Source organism: Condylura cristata, unplaced genomic scaffold (assembly GCF_000260355.1).
Source record: "Condylura cristata isolate star-nosed mole 26May11 unplaced genomic scaffold, ConCri1.0 scaffold00015, whole genome shotgun sequence".
Taxonomy (NCBI): domain Eukaryota; kingdom Metazoa; phylum Chordata; class Mammalia; order Eulipotyphla; family Talpidae; genus Condylura; species Condylura cristata.
Window position 1 is genome coordinate 27,556,275 of NW_004567116.1, and position 12,904 is coordinate 27,569,178.

The 12,904-nt window shown below is 44.9% G+C and overlaps 1 protein-coding gene across 1 annotated transcript; it reads left to right on the forward strand.

The window, feature by feature from the left end:
• The first annotated feature begins 4,713 nt into the window (after positions 1 to 4,713).
• RPS13 (ribosomal protein S13) lies at positions 4,714 to 7,732 on the forward strand. Its single transcript, XM_004683012.2, has 6 exons — positions 4,714 to 4,809; positions 4,964 to 5,012; positions 5,168 to 5,246; positions 6,101 to 6,270; positions 6,972 to 7,072; positions 7,660 to 7,732. The coding sequence occupies exons 1-6, from the start codon at positions 4,787 to 4,789 to the stop codon at positions 7,691 to 7,693; spliced, it is 456 nt and encodes a 151-aa protein (XP_004683069.1). The 5' UTR covers positions 4,714 to 4,786; the 3' UTR covers positions 7,694 to 7,732.
• Positions 7,733 to 12,904: the final 5,172 nt, after the last annotated feature.

Consider the following 12,904-nt stretch of genomic DNA (forward strand, 5'->3'; position numbering starts at 1 on the left):
ATACCGCCAACCTGGAATGATACCAGGCTGTGTTCTCTGACACTAAAGGTAACACAACCAGGTCCAGAGACCATGGAAGAGAATTGCTTAAACATAACCTGTTTCTTAGGTGGTAAACTTAAGTTTCTACTAGAAAATAATTACTTTACTTCACCCATATTCTTTAAACACCCTAATGCAGATTGTAGACATATACACAGTAACATAATTAACAACCACAAATGAATCCATCACAATCTACATTCTGTTAACAATTACCTTAGGGTTAATCTTGCTGATCTGTGCTAAGATGTGTCTAGATATAGATAACTTTTTATTTTATTTAGAATTCTTAGATCCATGGATCAGTAACTTCAGTGCTAAATATGACTTCTCTTTCAATTCTTTCCTCAACTGTTGTATTTCCCATTTCCAGAACAGCTACTTGGTTATGATTTTATTTGTTGAATCATGATTTGGGAAGATACAAGGTCACTAAGATCAGCGGGGAAAGATAGTTTCTTTTAAACAAATGGTGCTGAGACAGATAACCATATACAAGAGAATAAAGTGTGGGGCTCTTACAACATAATAAAAATACAAAATGGGTCAAAGACCTACATATAAGAACTAAAATTATAAAGCACTGGAGTTGGGTTTAAAATTTTTTTGTGCAGCGGACAACACAGTGAAAAGACAAGGAATAGAAGAGGATCATGCAAATCATTAAAGAATCCTTAAAACTCAACAACAGAAAGTCAAACCAGTTAAAAATGGGCCAGGGTCTTTGAATAGATATTCTCCAGACTGGCCAACAATCAATGTAAAGGTGCTGAACTTCATTAGTCATTAGGGAAATACATGTCAAAATAATGAGGAAAGCTGCAATGCCCACCAGGACGGCTAAAATTTAAAACTAACATGTTAGTGAAGATATGGAGAAAAATAGCATCTTCATATATTGCTGGAAGGGATGTAAAATGATTTAGAGGCTGTGGAAAATAGCTTGTCAGTTCTCACAAAGTTAAACATAGTTACCCTATGACCCAACGAGATAGGTAGGTAGATGACTGACACAGATAGATATTCTTCAAGATAACTGAAAATTGGTATTCAAATACTTATATATGAATGTTCCTAGTGGCCAAGAAGTAGAAACTGCAAAAATCTGTTAGCTGATGAAAAATACAATGCGAAAGAAACATACAATGAGTGGAAGCATGGATACTGACCACAACATGGATGAGCCTTGAAAACATGCTAATGAAGAGGAAAACAAACAATGATCACATTTGATTCCTTTTATATGAAGTGTCTATGTAAATCCATGGAGATGAAAAATTACTGATTTCTAAGAGGCTCCAAGGGAAAGAGAGATTAAAGAGTGATTCTTAAAAGCAGTTACTTGTGGGGGAAGTAATTGCTTCATGGGGAAAATTGTACGATCTGTTTAACAATTGACTGATTTTTATATTTTTTGCAAACAAGAACTGGGGTGTAGGCCAGAAGTATGGGTGGTTAGAGGATTAATCAGAGAAGTGGGAAGCATAACAGGTGGATTTACCAAAACGCTGCTAAGGGGAACAAATATGTAAGAAAGGAGAGGTCTCCTACACTCTCTGTGGATCAGTTCCCTAACCAAAGATCAAACTCAGGCTGCAGTGGTATTGTGCTCAGACTCAACCCCTAGGCCACCAGGGAGGACCAAGAATTGAGCGTTTTAAACCAGATTAAACAATCCAGTGCTGGTAATGGCTATTATCACAGACATCCTTCAGTCATTCCACTACAAGAAGTAAGTCAGGGAGCTGAACATTCCAGCATACCTTAGAGTTTAGAATCTCATGTATAACTGAATAACTGACCTCATCTAAATCACACACAGATGAACAGTAATCCAGGCCTGGATTCCCAAATCTTAACTCTTCCTGCTGTCTTCCACTCCCTCCAGATAAAAAATGTGTAGTGTAGACATCTTCAAATGGAAAAAAAGGGACTAACTTAGGTTTATTATTTCAAATGAGTGCCAAACTTTCTACCTGCTAAGCACAGTTCCGGATGTTGGAGGTAAAAAGGAATAAGCAGTTGACTCTTACTCTGTTTATATTTTGTTGGCAGCAAAGAAGCAACTAGAGAAAATGTCAGGGATTCACGTGCTATGAAGAAAATAGGATACTGTGTTGAGAGGACCATTCTAGAAGCCCTTCCTCTGCTGTGATGATCCAGAGGTCTACAAGCCAGGCCTGAGAGAATCTTGGGGGAAAAGAGTGCTTCAGTTAGTGGCATCAACAAAAGGAAAGGGAAGTATCTGTTAATCTTGGAAGGTCAGGTCATAAAAGAATAATTACCCCAAGTGCTTACTGGGATGGGGGGACGGGAGAGGGTATAGTGGGGATGAGGCCAGACGTGTGGCTTTTCTAAATGCCTTGAGAAAGTACAGGACGGAGTAATAAATTACACTTAAAAATGGCAATTACCTGATTTGCTGGTTGCCAGTGGAAAAAGTTATGTTTGGGGTGAGGACATGGGTAAAAGTTGGGATATCACTGATGAGTTGCCCAGGTAGGAGATGGTGGCTTACAGTGGGTACTTAGAATGGAGATAGTGGAAATGAAGTGAATGTATTTATGTTCTTGTGGTAGCGCTTCAATTATTGCCATTAGAAATAAGACAAAAGGGAAAAGGGAAAACCATGGTTTCTGGTTTGAATTCAGGTGCCTGGAGTAGGCAACTAGGGGAAGGGAAGGGAACTGGGGCCATATTAGTTTGAGGTACCTATTGCATATGCAGACCACAGACCAAAGATGTTAGCCCATGACAGAAATCATTATCAAAGCCTCCCTAGAGACGTAAGGGTTCAGGCTGAGCACTATCACCACTATGGCCTGAGATCAATCCCCCACCAGGGAGCTGACCCACATATGATAATGCAACAGACCTTTCTTGTCTTGCCCACTGCTCCCCTTAGCAGTGTATCTTAGTATATCAGCCTGTTCTGCTCCAACTCTGTCTCTGGTGAATCCTCTTACACACACACACACCCTCACCCCACCACCCCTAGCCTAATCCTTAATTCTACACAATTTTTTAAAAATGTATTACCATATGCATTCTTAAGGGTGGTGGACAAAATGCAATAGAGTCAAAGAAACAGAAAATTGATTATTCAATTTGGTTGAAAGGCATAATGTGTTGGGGAAATTACTCATCCTTAGCGCTTTCAAGAGTGGGGGGATTGCTGGAGAGGTGGGGAAACTGATGGTGGTAGTGGTTTTAGAGTTTGTTTCAGCCTTTATATGAGTTACTTTAAGCTTGCCTGCAAGTGTTTATTGGATTCACTGATCTCCTTCCTCTCCAGGGACATGCTGTTTTTGAACAGCTGCTTCATTTGCCCATTCTTTCAACTCCTTCCTGTGTAACAGCAATGGGTATGGTTAAATCACGAGGTCAGTGGCAGTTTCCCTTTACCAGGTAGTTCAAAGATCTCGTTTTCTTCATGGCCTCTTCTTCCCTTCTCCTTACATCCAGTTCCTGCCTTTGCAGTCCTGCTCCCAAAGTTCTTCTCTGCATGCAGCTCCATAAGGCTTTCCTCCTGGCAGACAGACATACCCCCTCAGTACTGTGTAGGGGGTTCCATGGGAGGGGTAAAAAGAGGGCAGGGTGTGGGATTATTTTAAACAGCTAGGATATGGTAGCAGTCTAAGTGCTCACAGATGCAGTGTCGGTGTGGGGGTGCAGACTAGCTTGCAGGGGACAGGAGGGGGGCCAGGTTGTGGAAGATCCATAGAGACTGAGAGGTTAGAAGCAAAGTTTTTTCAAAGTACTTTCCATGGGAGGAAAGGCTGTCTGCAAAATGACAGGAGCTGGGATCTAGCTTTTACATTTTAGTTTCTTTTGCTTCTTCCTTTGCTCACTAAGCAAGTGCTGGGTTAGCAAGTACTGAGTATATCCTGCTCTCTGGAGGTGGTTAAGGTATTGATGATACTAATGGGGGAAGCTCATAACATCTTCACCCAGTGACAAGAGGACTGGATAAATATGTGGTACATGGGCCTCCTTAATGGTGCGGGGGTTAAAGTCTCAATGCTCTCAAGCCAGCCATTGTGGCATGAGTTCAATCCCTGGACAGAGAGCTAGCCCACACAGCGCAGCAAGCTTTTCCTCAGCAGTGTATTTCGGTAGATCCGTCTGTTCTATCTCACCCACCCCACCCCTGCACCACTGGCCTACAGCCCAGTTCTTAAACGCTTAAATAGATAAAAATAATCTTTTTTAAAAAAAAAGATGGAGAAGGGCCTCCCTGGTGGCACAGGGGTTCAAGTTTCTGCGCTATCGCCAGCCACTGCGTTACGAATTTGACCCCCGCCAGCCAGGGAGCTAACCTACAGCATCTACCTACCTATGTATCATGCCAGCCCCCACCCCTTCCCATTCATAAGCGCCTGGTCCGTTCTCCCTCTCCCTTCTCTCTTACACTCTGATTTGTCAGTAAAGTGCTCCCAGTACAGAACCGAACCCGCACTTACTAAAGCCGACCAGCCCCGCCTAGAGGCGGACTCAGTTTCCCGCCCGGGCAGCGTGGTGCCGCCGGACCGATGCATGCCGGGACATGCAGTTGCTTGCGAACTTCACTGACGCAAAGATGCTCTTGGGGAGACGTATGCTTGCAGGCGCCGGGGGCCACGTAGTGTAGCTCCGCCCCCTGCTCGTAGAGAAGACGGGACGTGTGAGGTCACTTCCTGCGTGCTGGGTGACTTCCTGCGGCGTCCCCACGCTCGTTCTCTTTCGCTGCCTTCCCGCCGCCATCATGGGTCGCATGCATGCTCCCGGGTGCGTTCGGGCGGCCGAGCAGATTGCGGGGCTGGGCCGTGGTGGTAGGGAGGGGACGGAGGGCATGTGGGGAGCGGGCCCGGGGAGGGGGATAATGATCTGGCCTTTCGAGGCACGGACCGTCGCCTCATTCTGCAACTACTTCTCTCCCCAGAAAGGGCCTGTCCCAGTCGGCTCTGCCCTACCGTCGCAGCGTCCCTACCGTAAGTAGCGTGCGAGGACCGGGGACAAGAAGGGGGATGCTGTCGCCGCTCGAGAAGAGCGGCGGCCGGGCGCGGCTCGGGGGTGGAGGGGATCGCCGTGCTTCTGCCCGGGTCCCAGATTCCCGCCCCAAGGCCGCTTTCTCTTGCATAAACAGTGGCTGAAATTGACGTCTGACGACGTGAAGGAGCAGATCTACAAACTGGCCAAGAAGGGCCTGACTCCCTCACAGATCGGTGAGTGTCTTGAATATCTTCTCCGCCTGCCGTCGTGTAGTTTGCTGAAAGAGTCTCTGGGGTAAATGGGGCCCTTCATGAGCCTTGAAAACTTTTTGACTGTTCCCGAGCTTCGCTGTTGAGGCCCGAGACCTGTTGAAATCTCAGGTTCTTCCTTGGAAGACAACAAATTAATTAAAATCTCGATACAGCTTAACACGTGTTACGGGATAAGCACTCTAGTGGATGCGTGGATCAAAGTACTTCACATATACTGATTGTGCTTGAATTTTGACAGCAGTACTTTAAAATAGATGCTAGTATTTGCTCCCGTCTTAGGACTGAGGAAACTAAGGCCGCCCTACAACAAGCCCTAAGTTGCAAAGCTCTTCAGTGGACAAACTGAGGTCGGCCAACCAGCATACTAGTCACACTTTCTCTTAGATGTGGCTGAAACTTCCGCTGTGACTTTATTTGACTGTCTTCATTCAGCCCAAGTTTGCCTGCTGTGTAGTTCCAGACCCTGGAAATACAATAGACCAAAAAAGGGTAAAATCTGCCCTCCTGGAGCTTACCATCTAGTGGAGGGATCACTGGATAGACTCTACATACTGTGTGGTAGTGGGTGCTGTTTTGAGGCTAAAAAGAAAGGTTTTAGGTTTTAGTGTGATGGAAGTCTGAACCTGAATGAAAGCTCGTTTCAGCTGGTGTGGGTAGCCTTCTTTGGATGTCTGAGCAGTGCATGCTTTCTTACATTTCTCAGATGTGTGACAGTAAGTCCCATTTTAAGATGTAAAACTTGGAAAGTGTTCTCACCTCTCACACTTGGGGCTGTGTATTTGGTGGGGGAATCTAACACATGATTGCCCTTTCAGGTGTGATCCTGAGAGACTCACATGGTGTTGCACAAGTACGTTTTGTGACAGGCAATAAAATCTTGAGAATTCTTAAGTCCAAGGGACTTGCTCCTGATCTTCCTGAGGATCTGTATCATTTAATTAAAAAAGCTGTTGCTGTTCGAAAGCATCTTGAGAGGAACAGAAAGGTAAGAGGCTGTAGCTTCCTCCATCCCTACTGATTTCGATAAAATGAGTAGCAGATTTGAATTATCTGAGGTGGCTTATAATACCTCAGATTCTAGTTGCTTTGAAGTAAAAATTCTTCCAAAAGAGGTGGGGATGGGCAGGTGTTGACTCACTTGGATAATAACATTTTATTTGGTTGGTTGAAAATGTTGAAGTGTTAATTTAAAAAAATAAAAATGCATTTTTTTTTAAAAAGAATGCTGAACTGTTTATTTGCAACCTTAAATTCCCTTGAGGACTTGCATAATCTATGTTGTTTTGTGTGTTGTGTGTGTGTGTGTTTTAAAGATTTATTTATGTATACAGAAATGGGGTACAGGTCAGAGGTGATGAGGTGATTCACCAGAGACAGAGTGGGGGAGCAGAACAGGTATTAGATTGATGAAGCACACTGCTGAGGGGAACAGTGTGCAAGTCAGTAGAGGTCTGCCACGCCATGTGGGTTCCCTCCCTGGCTGGGGATCAAACTGCAGTAGCTGCAGATAGCTTCATAATGCTTCACTTTAACCCATTGCACCACCAGGGAATGTCCAGGCTCTGATTCTAATACAAGGTATTGGGTAACTGCACTAGGGAAAGTGCATGGTATTTGTGCCTACCTTTGTTAAAATAATGTCTAATTGTTTTGAGTGGTTTTCTTGAATTATACTTTTACTTTTAGGATAAGGATGCTAAATTCCGCCTCATTCTGATTGAGAGTCGTATTCACCGATTGGCTCGCTATTACAAGACCAAGCGGGTCCTCCCTCCCAATTGGAAATAGTAAGTGTCACTCATGTTTTCAGTAACAGGAGTTAGGTAGTTAAATAGTGAATTAAAGTGAAATACCTGGTAGCAGCTATCTTATACCTTATGGATCTATGAGTCAACTGCTTTCTGAATTCTGCCATTGTGGCAGAAGCATCTGTAAATGATACAAAAGTGGGCTTGGCTGTGCTGCTCTGAAGATGAGCAGAAGGCCATAGTTTACAGACATGGTCTTAGAACATGAATAAGGTCCTTGACTCATTTTTACATAGTGGGTAAAGTTCAGTTGTTAGCTTTGCTCCCAGGTGTTGATGTCTTAATTTGGGGGGCAGATTGCTCACGCGATTAATTTCCAAACATTCGCAGTTTCCAGCAGAAAGCTGCTTCCTTTTATGCTGGCTGGTTCTTCCTTGGATGTCTGATTGAGCGTCTTCGTTATACATAGGGAGACAAAGTAGCTCAGGAGTTTAGTGCATTTTATGTATTTGGGGTTTGTTTGGGCTGTTTGAAAGTAGCTTCATTAACTGGGAATGTGAATAAATATGAAGGGACCTGTATTGACCCAGCATTCTCACCCCCCCCCTTTTTTTTTTCCAATTCAGCGAGTCATCCACAGCCTCTGCCCTGGTTGCATAAATCTGTATTCAAGCAATAAAGATTGTTTGACTAGATGGATGGTTTGTGTTTCCATGTGTATTTTTTTTTGATGGGGTCTGCTTTAACAGAATTAGAATGTGGTTCCACAGGGAGCAATAAATATATCACTGGGAGTGGAACATCAGTATGGAGAGACCTTGGATGGAAGTGATTCTTGATTTGAGTCTTGAAAACAAAGCAGAAGGGTTTCAGTGCAGGAAGAAAGCAAAGTTAAATCAGAGAACTATGCTGAGAAGTTTTTAAGCCCTTGTGCTTTTGTGCTGTCTTAAATCAAGAAAGACCCATAGTAAGGCAAACCTCCAAAAGCAATGAACAAAAACAAGGTGATGGCACGATTCTGTGGAAGCCCTGGGTAGCTAGGCGGTAGAGCGCGCCATGTGGTTCCCGGGAGCTAGCATCCATGGGGGGACCCGGCACTCCCGCCCCTAGCAGACGCAGCTCAGCTGGTGAAGGTCACTAACAAGCTGGCCCTCAGACGCCTTAGATTTCTTGCCAGTGCTTCCTTTTTGGCTAAGTCTTGGGAAGCCAGAGATCAAGGGAGCTTAACAGATGTAGACTGTCCATGTCAGCTTCCCAGGTAGCAGAGTCAGTGAGAATGGAAAGGATCTGATAGGAAGGGGCCTGGGCTCTTATCTCCAGCTACCTCTGCATCCTCCTCTGGCCAGTTCTGGACCTGCTTTCACCACACTCCTCAAAGCCATTACCCCTACTAGTTCCTTAACCTGGAAGGCTTTTCCCTCCACATGGCTTGCTCCTTCACTTGTCTCACCAGAGAGGCCCTAGCTAAAACTGCTTCTCACCCAGCACTCATCCCCCAAGCCTGCTGTTCTTCAGTGCTGATTACTACTACCTGACTGGTAAGTATTTGATGATTACCATCTCCTCAGGTTGTAAGTAAGTCCCACGAGAGCAGGGACCTTTTGTGGTCCCTGTTGCATCCCTAGTATTTAGAATAATAGCTGGCACATACTAGGGTCTCATAAGTACTGCTTAAATAATAGTGCTCAGTAAATACTGCTTAATAGGGCACACAAAAGACCTCACTGTAGATGGATAGAGATGCAAGTTGCTTTTGACAGTTGTCTCTTCCGTTAGTATGTTATAGCATGTTAGTAAACATACTATAATTATTTTCTGTGAGGGGAAAAGACCAGGATAATAAAAAAAATAGAAAATGATGAGTTTGAGGTATTTATTGTGTTAGGCATAATTTACTTACCTTTGATCATGTCCTTTTTAATTTTCAATACGGCTGTGCAGAATTCCTGAAATGTTGGCAGTTGGCCCTTGTGAGCCTGAGTGAGACAGCTCCAGCTAACTGCTGCTCATGGCTCTTCTGTTTTCCCTGGACTTTTTTTTTCTTTTTAAAGATTTATCTATGCATATGAGAACTGGGGTACAGGCCAGAAGTGCAGGAAGTGAGAGGACCCACCAGACAGTGGTGAGCAGAACTGGTAGAATGACTGAAATACACTGCTGAGGGGAGCAGAGGGCAAGACAGGAAAGGTCTGTTGCGCCATGTGGTCACACCTCCCTGGCCAGGGATTGAACTCATGCTGCAGTGGCTGCTGATAGCTTCACAGTGCTGTGTGTCAACCCCTGTGCCACCAGGGAGGCCCCCTGAATTTTCTTTTGTATAGAAACTTGTTACATAAAGATGATATATTCTCATTTCTGAATGTGAATATATGAGTGATAGTCTTAAACTTCCCTCGCTAGAGGTACCACTGTGCTCATTTGGTGGCCTATCATTCTCAAGTTACTTCTCGATTGGTCACTGGGTAGCCACAGTAAAAGGTAATAATGTAAGAAGCAGCATGGTTGTGAGTAAACCTTTTCTACCTCTTATTTTTTCTACCTTTTTAACCTCAATCAGGGTAATACTATATAGACTTAATTTTTTAAATCTCTTTTTTCTTTGATTTCTCCTCCTGGACGTAGTCTACCTGTAGTTCTCCCACCACCAAAGCTCTCGTTACCAGTCATGAAAGCCTTTTTTTTTTTTTTAAAGATTTATATATTGATACATACAAGAATTGAGGTGTGCCCCCCTTCCTCTGGTGGAATACTCAGTGGGGAACAGTAGGCCAATCAATCCACTGAAATACATTGTTGAGAGCAGAAGGCAAGACAGGATAGGTGGGCTGCACCATGTGGTCAGGGATTGAACTGCTGCAGTTGTTGGTGACAGCTCAATAGTGCTGTCCTTAACACCTGAACCACCAAGGAGGCCCTGAGTCTATTTTTTCTGTAAGTTTTTTTTGTCTTATGTCAGAGGCTTTCTTCAGTGCCCAGTAATTGTTGAAAGGATCTGAATTGCTATGCCTGTGTGTACACACTATTGAATTCTATCTGTCTGCAGTTCCTCCTTTTCGCCACCAGGCGGCGAGTATTGCTGTTGCTGGTGATGCTGACACTGGCAGCAGCTTATACTCTCATCTCACTTTATATCAGATTTTTTCACAACTTCCCCCCCCCCGCAATGATTTCAGATACATATATATTTTAGAGGCTTATTTATGTATACTTACAGAACTGGGGTACAGGCCAGAGGTGTGAGGGATGAGAGGATTCACCAGAGACAGTGAGGAACAGAACAGGCAGATCAACTGAAATGCACTGCTGAGGGGAACAGTGGGGAGACAGGAGAGATCTGCTGTGCCACGCGGGGGCTCCCTGGCCAGGCCTCAGATTCCTGCTGCAGTGACTTGGGAGAGCTTCACAGTGCTGTGCTTAACCCTTTGCACCACCAGAGAGGGCCCTGACTCTAGATAAGTTTTGAAAGATTTGGTTAATTAGTTTTGAAAAGCTATCCCTATTTAAAGATGAGAAAGTTGAGGCTCAGAAAAACTTAGTTTGAGATACAAATTAAGGCCCCTCCTATGATGTCTAGTGATCTATCACTATATACTACACTGTCTTTTATGATCATTTTTCTAAGATTTTTTAAAAATGAAAGTGCAGGGCCCTACATGGTGGCATAGCAGGTTAAAGCACAGCACAAAGAAAGCTAAAGCCACTTCAGCATGAGTTCAATCCCCAGCCCCGGAGGTGATCCACATTGTACAGCAGTGACTGACTCATCAGTCAGCCTGTCCACTCTCCACTCTGTCTCTAGTGAATCCTCTCACTGCATCTGCACCTCTGACCTGTACCCCAGTTCTGTATGCAGAAATAAATCTTTTAAAAAAATAAAAGTGCAAGTAATCAAGACCCATGTTTTATACAAACTTTAAAAATTAACAGTGTTAGCTTATTCCCAATGTATAACATTTACTAGAAAAATTAAAATTTGGGGGCCTCCCTGCCTGGTGGCATATGGGTTAAGTCTCGGCGCTATCACTGCTATGGCCTGAGTTTGATCCCCAGCCAGGGAGGTAACCTCCATGGCACAGCAAACCTCTCCTGTCTCCTGCTGCTCCCCTCAACAGTGTATTTCAGTGGATCTGCCTGTTCTGCTCCCTATTTCTGCCTGTGGTAGTGAATCCTCTCACCCACCACACCTCTGGCCTGTACTGGGCCCAGTTCTTGTATACATAAATTAAAAAATCTTACAATTTTAAATCTCCAGAAACAGGAGAATTTACACAGTCCTCTTTTATATTTTCTCTAATTTTGTTACCTGTAGGAAAAACCAGTGTTCTCTAAAGCTAAGGACCAAGTTGCCCTTCTCCAAGCAACAGGTACAGGTATCCTAGCCTCCCGCCCTGCAGCCACAGCACTGCTGACATGCATCGCTGTGGCTGCAGTGACCTGTGAGTGGTAGCGTGGGGGAGATAAGCTCCAGGTGAGAATAACGGCACCTCTGTGGAGGAGAGGAGTGTAGCAACATTGGACAGGACAGCGGCAGTTTCGACCATTTCTAATTTTTTTTTTTTTGGTTTTTGTTTCTTTTGCTGAAAAAAAAAAAGACAAGTTTAATGATACATTGTTCTTCACACAGATGGCAGTGGAGACTTTAAACAAGGATGCAGGAATTCACAGCCATGCCACACAGACCAGTTAGCCACCTGCCGTTAATGGCTTCACGAGGGGAGTTACCTGTTACTGTACAAAAGTGAACAATGATGTGGGGAAATACATTTAGAAAAAAATAAACTGGCTTCTAAGGACCCTGTAAACACAAGAACCTCTCCTCCAAAAAACCCCAGTCTCACAGGAAATTAGTTACTGTGGGGAGACCAGAAATCGGGCTTTGTGGCCAAAAGCAAGAACAGCAAGTCAGCGGCTAGCTGGCGAAGGCGGGCACCCCGGTGCCTGCCGCTTCTGCTCCTCTTGCTCTTGTCCCCTTCACGCCATCCGTGGCCAAGCACATGGGCTCGCAGGAGGCCTGGGGAACCCATCTGAAACTTCCTTCCTTGGAGCTCACCAGAGTGCCGAGCTGCCCCTCTGACCAGGACTCACACCCCTTCACAGACCCTGGCTGTGGGCTGGGTTTAACTTGTTCTTCAGGTGACAAACGCGTGGGCCCACAGCCTGCACTTCTGGCAAAGTCTGGTGGGCTCAGCCCTGCTGCCAGCTCGCCTGATGTTTTATTTCACGAGCCAGATGGTAGGGGCAGGGGTTATTTTTGTTAGATCCTTTTTTTCTTTTGATAGCACCCAACAGAATTCAGTTCAAAAATCTCTGTAAGGTCTAGAATTACAAAAGCATCACCCAGCAAGTATTTATTGTATTGATCACTTTGTGATAAGCATTCTTTCTGCACAGCAACAGACAGCAGATTAGGGTCTGGATTCATTGCTAGTTCATTCACATGTTCTCAGTCTGCTGCAGGCAGGGTGGTGCACTGCCAGCCACGAGAAGGTGCAGCCTGGTCTGAGTGTGGGGTGGGGCCCGTTGTTCACTAAGTGAACCTCGCAAGACAGAAACTAGCTTCAGAAGAGAGGTGCAGACAGGGTCAAGGAAAGCATCAGGCTTGGGGAGGCTTCACAGCTAAGCTGGAGGTGGAAGGACCCTTGGGGCAGGGCGAGTGGGTGCCTCCCTGCAGAGGGAGCAGTGTGGACAAAGCGGAGAGGTGAGAGTATGTGCAGAGACCAGTGCATGTTTTGGCCTGGCTGTGTACTCGGCAGCAGCGAGAAGTCTGGGAAAGGAGTTTGCTCAACTGCCAGAGGGCCCAGACTAGGCCAAGCTGCTGGCCCTTCTGTAGAGCCAGAGTGGAGTTCAGGCATGAGTTATTTGCTGACAAGG

Coding starts and splice junctions, on each gene's coding strand:
- RPS13 (XM_004683012.2), top strand. CDS start 4,787: ATGGGTCGCATGCATGCTCCCGG. Junction 4,810..4,963: donor GGTCGCATGCATGCTCCCGG/GTGCGTTCGGGC, acceptor TTCTCTCCCCAG/AAAGGGCCTGTCCCAGTCGG. Junction 7,073..7,659: donor CTCCCTCCCAATTGGAAATA/GTAAGTGTCACT, acceptor TTTCCAATTCAG/CGAGTCATCCACAGCCTCTG.